General features: G+C 41.0%; 2 protein-coding genes across 2 annotated transcripts; both read right to left on the minus strand.

The window, feature by feature from the left end:
• Positions 1–881: 881 nt before the first annotated feature.
• On the minus strand, positions 882–3,971 carry LOC103133218 (tripartite motif-containing protein 16-like). The gene has a single exon (XM_007544990.2). The coding sequence runs from the start codon at positions 3,878–3,880 to the stop codon at positions 2,207–2,209; it is 1,674 nt and encodes a 557-aa protein (XP_007545052.1). The 5' UTR covers positions 3,881–3,971; the 3' UTR covers positions 882–2,206.
• A 1,636-nt stretch (positions 3,972–5,607) lies between these two features.
• On the minus strand, positions 5,608–8,438 carry LOC103133219 (tripartite motif-containing protein 16-like). Its single transcript, XM_007544991.2, has one exon. The coding sequence runs from the start codon at positions 7,377–7,379 to the stop codon at positions 5,706–5,708; it is 1,674 nt and encodes a 557-aa protein (XP_007545053.1). The 5' UTR covers positions 7,380–8,438; the 3' UTR covers positions 5,608–5,705.
• Positions 8,439–9,129: the final 691 nt, after the last annotated feature.

Here is a 9,129-nt window from a genome sequence, read left to right on the forward strand (position 1 = left end):
GAAAATGTTGTCAAAGAAAAGTTTAGAGCATAAAGATTTAGAGTATCGGTGCCCAGTGTCGGGTTTTATGCAAAAGAAACTTCTGTAGCAGACAGAATTATTGACTATTTTCTTTTAATGGAAAATGTTAAGTACAAAAAAGTATTCATGTTTTCATGAACAAACTTTTCTAATAAGTGGAACCACATCTATAAAAGAGACTTTAACTGAAAAGCTGATTTCATTTATTAAACCCAGTAAATATAGCAATGTTTCAGTAGTTTATAACTGAGAAAAAACTTGTTCAGTAAGCCCAAAATAATTTAAGAACTTTCTTTCAATAAAGCAAATATGCAAAAATAATTTTAAATGTTTGGATCTCATGCAGTTCTTTGACGTGCTGAGATCTGATCTGCTGCCCTCTGCTGTGTTTCTCTGAGATTCAGAGAAAAATATTCTTTACAAGTTTTACATTGTCTGATAAAGACCTACTAAAATAAAATTGTATCTCTGGTTTGGACAACTTAGTTAAAATAAAGTCAAAGGTTATTAAAAATGGTCAGACAGCACAGGGTTATGGGGACGTACTGTTAATTCTTCACATTCAGTCCCAAATACCAATACAAGGTCTAAGGTATGACAGTAAGAAAAGGCAGGACTGTGAATTTTCTGAGTCAGTTCAGTCAAAAACAGCAGTATAGTAGTCCTGAGACTAAAACAATTAGTTAACATTAACAAGAAGTTACTTGTGATGTTGATGCTGTGTAGAGCGATGTTTAGATAATAGGTATTTGTTTTCATGGAGGTGCATTTTCACAGGGCTTTGCTTTTACGGGCCTGGTGGGATGCATGTGCGCATTGTGGACTTTGTATGTGGCTTTTATTTAAGGTGATTTTTTTCACATCTTGCAGGCTGCGGTGTGGTAGGTGCGGTGGTGGACTGCTCCAGCAGTATTAGTGAAGCGGGGCTGGCGTCGCTGGGTCCTGTGATTATGTTGGGTTTCTCGGTTTTGCATGGGAGGGGGGTGACTTGTTTGCTGAATGGTTCCTGGTGGGTGATGTGTGTCTGGAGTTGGTGGTTCTCTCTATGTCCCTGCAGACATGTGGACTGATGGAGGTGGTGGTGTTTCTGTGGTGTTGGCCCAGGCGGTCTGTGACTTGGCTTGGCTCTTTGGTTGTTGCTTGGTGGTCCTGGATGTCATTGGTTATGAGTCTGGGAGGGGTCGTTGCCTCTGTCATGATGTGTGCCCTGTTTTTTCTGTGGCACTCTTTGATTGTGGGTTGGCATCCTTCCCTGCGGTGGGTGCAGTTGTGCGTAGCAGGGACTTTGTGGTCATGCTGGTGGTCTCAGTTTGTTTGTTTGTGTGGTGGTGCATGTGCTTGCTCTGGCTATGTATTTGCATTTGCTTTGGCCCGCTTTTTTGGTTCAGGTGTGACTTGTTGGCTCACTCGGTGTTGGTATGGGGTGTGTTTCATTGTTTTGCTTGCCTGGTTATGGCTGTGATCTGGACGTCAAATTGATTCAATCATTAAAGCAGAATAAAGACAAGTCAATCTTGACTGCTGTAGGAATTCTCATATTGAAAAAAACAAATCAGATTAATGATAAAAATTGTAAATGGCTTGTACTTGGATAGCACTCACATGCCAATGTCAGTGCCTTGAGACACTGACGGAGCGAGGTTCTGATCACCACCAGCAGGCAAGGTGGATGAAGCATCTTGCCCAAGGACACAATGACAGAGGCGGACAGAGTAGGAGTCGAACCGGGAACCCACTGACTGCGGGATGCCACCATCATGCTTTGAATGAATGTAATCAATGCAGTTGACTGTTTAACTCCATTCAGAACCTCAGGTCTTCTCTACATAACAAATAAGAGGAAATTTATTTCTCAGCTGAATCTATAAAATAATGATGATGTTCTGATTGATAGTTTCCGCTCATTCATACATGAATTCGAACAACAATTGTTGTGACAAAGCACTAAATGTAATTAGTTTGGGTGAATCAAAACCCTCCTGATCAGTGATAACCTCCATGACTGAACAGACAGAGGAAAGGGCAGAAACCAAAGAAAATCCAACATTAACAAAACAACAAACAAAATGACCATAAACATTACTAATCTCTGAGCAGTGAAGACATGACAACAATGAGTTCTCAACAACGATGATGGAGACTAAAATACCAATTTTTTGCCAGCTAGATCTTGGATTACTGCTGACTATTTCAGTTTAATGAATTCAGCCGAATCTCCACCAGAACTGAAAAGTAAGGAGTAAAGCCTAACCCCAGCATGTAGAGGCTGAGTGAATCTGGTCTGGACTCTGTGGAGGAGAGTCATGGTTTTAGAGACGCTGTAGAAAGACAGAATACCTGCTCTGTGATCCAGATACACTCCTATTCTGGAGGAAACTGGACCTGATACTGGAGTTTGAACTCTGTTGTGATAAAATGTGTAACTGTTTGTGTCACAATATAATGACCAGGATTTGTCATTAAACCCAAATTCTTCTTCTATGCTGATATTTTTGTAGGAAACTGCTATATCCACTCCCCCTGCACTCCACTCCACCTCCCAGTAACAACGTCCAGTCAGACTCTCTACACTCAGGACCTGCTGATAATCAGTGAATCTCTCAGGATGATCAGGATAAAACTGTTCTTGGTCTAGTAATGTTACTTTTCTGTTCCCCTCAGATAACAACAGATATCTGTTTGCTGTGTTTGGTTGTAGAGAAATGTCTTGGAAATGTTGTAAAAATCCAACTCTGGTCTTTGGTTCTGGTTCTGACAGTAGAACATCCACCTCAGTGACGACCAGTGAATTTTTTCTCCATGCGTCTCTCAGGACGTCCTGTAGTTTGTCTCTGAGCTCGGACACAGCTGCTGTCACGTCCTCAAAGTGTCTCAGAGGACGGATGTTGATGCTGGATGAGTGTGTCAACTCCCTGAGTGCTGGCAGTGAGGGGTAGTTGAGGAGAAACTGGTTGTGATCCTCTGTGTGTGAGAGCTGCTCCAGCTCAGCGTCTTTCCTCTTCAGCTCAGTGATCTCCTGCTCCAGCTTCTCCTGAACATCTTTGACTCGACTCACTTCAGTTTCCTGCTGGGATCTGATCTGCTGCTTCACCTCAGAGCTTCTTTCCTGGAGGAGACGGATCAGCTCAGTGAAGATCTTCTCACTGTCCTCCACTGCTTTATCAGCAGAGACATTGATGGCCTCCAACTCCTGTTGAAGCAGCTTCACATCTTCCTCTTGGTCCTGGATTCTCTGATGGATTTGTTGTCGACTCACCTGGAGCTCCTTCTGCTTCTCAGCTCTTTCTGCTGCAGCTGGGACTGTTTCATGGCCTTTATGTTCATCAGTGGTGCAGAGATAACAGATGCACTGCTGATCAGTACGACAGAAGATCTCCAGCAACTTATCATGCTTAGCGCAGATGTTCTCCTGGAGGTTCTTGGAGGGATTCACCAGCTTGTGTCTCTGTAATCCAGGGACATCATAGTGAGGTTGGAGGTGATCCTCACAGTAAGAAGCTGGACAGGTTAAACAGGATCTGACAGCTTTCATCTTCCTCCCAGTGCAGACCTCACAGGCTACATCTTCAGGTCCAGCATAGCAGTGATCAGCAGGAGCAGGTTTGAGTCCAGCCTTCTTCAGATCCTCCACTAAAGCAGCTAACATGATGTTCTTTTCAAGGACAGGTCTCTGTAGGAACTCTTTCCTGCACTGAGGGCAGCTGTGGAGTCTCCTCTGATTTTCTCCATCCCAAAAGTCTTTAATGCAGTTCATACAGTAGCTGTGTCCACAGGGAATAGTCACAGGATCCTTCAGGAAATCCAGACAGATGGAACAAGACAAGTTGCCTTGATCTAGTTGAACTCCTCTCTGTGCCATTTCAGCTCTCAACAACTGTGTGAGGTTCTCCTCCTTACTACAGCAGCTGGTTTCAACTCAGGTGTTAGCATCAGGTTCCCACTGGGACAGTCACTGGTTCCATCAATCATTACGTTTCAAAACTAGAGGAGGAGGAAACAAGGAAGGACTTTGACCTGAACTCTTTCTACTAACCATTAAATATGTTTTTGCAACTGAGTGGTTAAACTTTAATCTCAACATGTGATTCTTATCATTCTTATATCAGGAAAACGGTAGAGTAATATGACCAAGTACAATTTCTAAAATCACTACCTAGCCAATTTTCATAGTGGTACAGCCCCCTCAAAACAGCAAAGGCAATTTCCGGCTCTGGGTGTTAACACAAGACAAACTAACATTTTAACAGATAGTGTCACTGGAAACAACGGTTTATTCTTTACAACTTCAGCAAAAATCAAGCAAATCAAACAGGAGAAAATAAAATAACCACCCACAGGGAATATGTAAGCTTCAGGGTTCCCAAGGCATCTAACTATGAAATAAAACACATCAAGAAGGAAAAAAGGGACTTGAAACCTTGAGACTGAGGTCTTTATGCCTCAGGCACCAACTCATTTGCCTTGACTATTACAGCTTAAACTTTGTCATATGCAAGACTCTCTTCAATTGTAGGAGCTGCACATACTTCCTGTGCCTTACCAATCAGTTTGCACTTTAGCAAACGGGACCAAACTTCCTTTGGTCAGTGCAGGGCAACAGCAATGTGTTCAAATGCATTTAAGTATGTCTTCACCTCAGACTCCCTGAATGGAGGAAATTAGAAAACAGTTTTGCTTCTGTCAAATGTGAAAGGTACTGGAGCACAGAAAAGTTTATCTCACAGATTAAAGACAGTAAGCCTTCCCCTTTCAGAAGCTGGAGATATCAGTTTATGAGAGTGTAACTCCACCAACATTGGGCTTTATGGACTCAGCAGAAAAAGGCTCAAACCATGGGAGAAAGGCTGGTGGTTTACCCCCTCTGGTTTGGCAGCAGTAGGTGTCCTCACACTGTCAAAATAATCCCGGACGAGCCCCCACCAATATTACAATCTGCTCAACACCGTAAAGGTAAAGGTTTCTGGGACTGGGTGTAACACAAAACCTATTAAGCACTCAACAGTTGATGTCAGTAAAACCCAAAGTTTATTTTACAATTGAAGCAAAAGTCAAACACATGAGCAAATAAAAGCACAAAAACAGGGAAGCTTTATGCTTTAGTCATCAAAATATGCTAAATGACAAATATATTCCATTTTTTCAAAGTTTTACAATAAAATATTGTCACATCAATTTAATCACAAAAGAAAAAGAAAGTTGTGTCATTCATAACTGTTGTATAAAGTTTCATATGAAGAAAACCCATATCTAAACTTAATGAAAGTCATAAATGTAGTTGACTAACTACAATTATGACATAACCCTACATAACAAACGCTACATAACAAATAGGAAGTAATTTGCTTGTCAGTTGAATCTAGAAATGAATGAACATCTTCATGTGGATGACTTTATTTGGATGTTTTTCTAGACATATCTTTGACAAATAAAATAATGATTGATGTCCTGATGATCACAATAATCATAGTTTCCATCGCTTCCTCTGTACATGGATTTGAACAACAACAACATTTGGTCTGACAAAACAATAAATCTAAATGTAATTAGTTTAGGAGAATCAAAATCTTGTTGAGTCATGATAGCCTCCATAGCTAAACAGAAACAAACATCAACAAAACAAGATGACAAAATAAAGACAGCTGATCTCTGGGCAGTGAGTAGATGACAACAATGAGCTGAGACCTTCAGCAACTGGGTCCTCTGTTGAGCTTAATAAACTCAGCAGAGGACCCATAGTGAACATAAACCCCAGCATGTAGAGGCTGAGTGAATCTGGTCTGGACTCTGTGGAGGAGAGTCATGGTTTCAGAGACGCTGTAGAAAGACAGAATACCTGCTCTGTGATCCAGATACACTCCCAGTCTGGAGGAAACTGGACCTGATACTGGAGTTTGAACTTTGTTGTGATAAAATGTGTAACTATCTCTCTTACAAAATATTGACCAAGATTTGTCATTGAATCCAAATTCTTCTGTTCTGCTCACGTCCTTGTATGAAACTCCGACACCAACTATTCTCCCAGTTCGCTCCACCTCCCAGTAACAACGTCCAGTCAGACTCTCTACACTCAGGACCTGGTAACAATAACCAGTAAATCTGTCTGGATGACCAGGATAAATCTGTTCTTGGTCAATTGATATTACTTTTCTGTTTCCCTCAGATAATTTGAGCTTTCTGTTTACTGTGTTTGGATCCAGAGTGATTTCTTGTGAATAATTTAAGAATTCATCTCTGGTCTTTGGTTCTGGTTCTGACTGTATATTATCCACCTCAGTGACTTTTTTTGAGATTTTTGTCCATGAGTCTCTCAGGACGTCCTGTAGTTTGTCTCTGAGCTCGGACACAGCTGCTGTCACGTCCTCAAAGTGTCTCAGAGGACGGATGTTGATGCTGGATGAGTGTGTCGACTCCCTGAGTGCTGGCAGTGAGGGGTAGTTGAGGAGAAACTGGGTGTGATCCTCTGTGTGTGAGAGCTGCTCCAGCTCAGCGTCTTTCCTCTTCAGCTCAGTGATCTCCTGCTCCAGCTTCTCCTGAACATCTTTGACTCGACTCACTTCAGTTTCCTGCTGGGATCTGATCTGCTGCTTCACCTCAGAGTTTCTTTCCTGGAGGAGACGGATCAGCTCAGTGAAGATCTTCTCACTGTCCTCCACTGCTTTATCAGCAGAGACATTGATGGCCTCCAGCTTCTGCTGAAGCAGCTTCACATACTTCTCTTGGTCCTGGATTCTGTACTTGATTCTTTGTTGTCTCTCCTGGAGCTTCTTCTGCTTCTCACCCCTTTCGGCTGCAGCTGGGACTGTTTCATGATCTTTATGTTCATCCATGGTGCAGAGATAACAGATGCACTGCTGATCAGTACGACAGAAGATCTCCAGCAACTTATCATGCTTAGCGCAGATGTTCTCCTGGAGGTTCTTGGAGGGATTCACCAGCTTGTGTCTCTGTAATCCAGGGACATCATAGTGAGGTTGGAGGTGATCCTCACAGTAAGAAACCAAACAAACCAGACAGGACTTGACAGCTTTCATCTTCCTCCCAGTGCAGACCTCACAGGCCACATCTTCAGGTCCAGCATAGCAGTGATCAGCAGGAGCAGGTTTGAGTCCAGTCTTCTTTAGATCCTCCACTAAAGCAGCTAACATAATATTTTTCTGGAGGACAGGTCTCTGTAGGATCTCTTTCCTGCACTGAGGGCGACTGTGGAGTCTCCTCTGATTTTCTCCATCCCAAAAGTCTTTAATGCAGTTCATACAGTAGCTGTGTCCACAGGGAATAGTCACAGGATCCTTCAGGAAATCCAGACAGATGGGACAAGACAAGTTGCCTTGGTCTAGTTGAACTCCTCTCTGTGCCATTTCAGCTCTCAACAACTGTGTGAGGTTCTCCTCCTTACTACAGCAGCTGGTTTCAACTCAGGTGTTAGCATCAGGTTCCCAAAGGGACAGTCACTGGTTCCACCAATCATTACGTTTCAAAACTAGAGGAGGAGGAAACAAGGAAGGACTTTGACCTGAACTCTTTCTACTAACCATTAAATATGTTTTTGCAACTGAGTGGTGGAAATTAAAACTAAACGTGATTCTATCCGTCAGATAGTAAAGGTCCACTTGAACAAAGTGGAGCGTTTAGTGTTTTATAGCAGGAAAGAGACTCATATTACTTACAGTAAGAGGCAAAGTTTTAAGCGGAAACTTAATATTTAACTTTGTTTACAGAAACAACTTCAGTCTTGAGCGATGTTTTAAATATAGAAGTACAGGTTTAATAACCTGTTTCTTTAATTTTTACAAGATATTTTCAGATTGAGGAAAATAAACCATTTCCATCTAAAAAACTCGTTGTTGTCTCTAAAAAGAATCAAACTGCACCTCCAATCAGACTTTAAGGAACTATTCAAACTAAGCAAACAGCACCTGGAGGGGTTCACTAGCTTGTGTTTCTATAATGGTGGAGCATCATAGTGAGTCTGGAGACAAGAGGTATGGCTTTACAGGTAAAGCCTTACCTGTAACTAAACATTCAACCTCAATTAAAGCAACCTTTAATCCTGCAGCTCCAAGTTTTACCAAAATCAAGGTCATGCAGCCATTACTATTTTCCATTTACAAGTTAATGATCCTGTTTCCAGAGTTACAGTCTCTATTTCTGCAACAATATTCAGATACATACAATACAATACAATTTATTGTTGATTCTTAGCACCGTCCATTGAACAAGTATATGTATATGTATATAATATGTATGTGCACATACATTTTATAAATGGTTTTATTTACAAATGTTTGGTAATTATTTCATAAAGTTGAGATAAGGAGTTTGATTAAATAAGGGTTCACTTCTTCTTACTTTTTTTCAAACAAAAAAGTGGTAAACAAATGATTCTGTTCTTAGTTATGTATGCACATGTTTTTTCTCTGTTATACTGATTGCTTTTTCTCTTGTTTTTTTAAAAACCTGTTTGAAATAAATAAAATAAAAACATCATCAGAAAAAGTTGCTTCACTGTAATTCATTAAAAGCTGATTATGAGATACTTAGACAGGTTTTTAGGTCCCTCTCAACTGGATGGATGAGTGATCTGTGTTTAAAAAACCAAAGGCATTTTTCCCCAGGTTGGTCCAAATGTGTGAAGTTTGATGTAAAAACACTGACAACTTTTGTTCTAGCAGTGGAGGGAGGAGCAGCTTTTCCTGCTTTCTCTTGTCTCCATTTTTGGTTTGATAGGTTTTGCCTTTCAAAAGTTATTCAATAGACCTAGTTTTTATAGCTTTTAATACCTTTTACCCTTATAACTGTATTACTTCCAATTTAAGGACTGTGGGATTTTTGACTTTATCTTATAACCAACCAGCTGAGCTAGAACAAAATTCCTTTGTTCACCACCAAAGACCTTGAGAAGCTTCTTCAGAGATTTCAAGCGATAGAAATTTAAATTCATCAAGTGAAGGTGAATGTTGACGTCAACACAGGATGTGGAAATGAAACAACCTTACAGATGATTCAAAACAACTAAGAGACAGATAGGCAGCTACCAGCTACATTGGCTAGCAGTCCCAACCCCCAGTGGAACTGCCAAGCTGAAAAATAAATCCCATCATTATGATC

The sequence above is a fragment of the Poecilia formosa genome, unplaced genomic scaffold (assembly GCF_000485575.1).
Source record: "Poecilia formosa unplaced genomic scaffold, Poecilia_formosa-5.1.2 Scaffold2387, whole genome shotgun sequence".
Taxonomy (NCBI): Eukaryota; Metazoa; Chordata; class Actinopteri; order Cyprinodontiformes; family Poeciliidae; genus Poecilia; species Poecilia formosa.

What these genes read in the sequence shown, in the direction of transcription:
- LOC103133218 (XM_007544990.2), bottom strand. Translation starts at nt 3,880, where the DNA reads ATGGCACAGAGAGGAGTTCAACTAGATCAAGGCAACTTGTCTTGTTCC.
- LOC103133219 (XM_007544991.2), bottom strand. Translation starts at nt 7,379, where the DNA reads ATGGCACAGAGAGGAGTTCAACTAGACCAAGGCAACTTGTCTTGTCCC.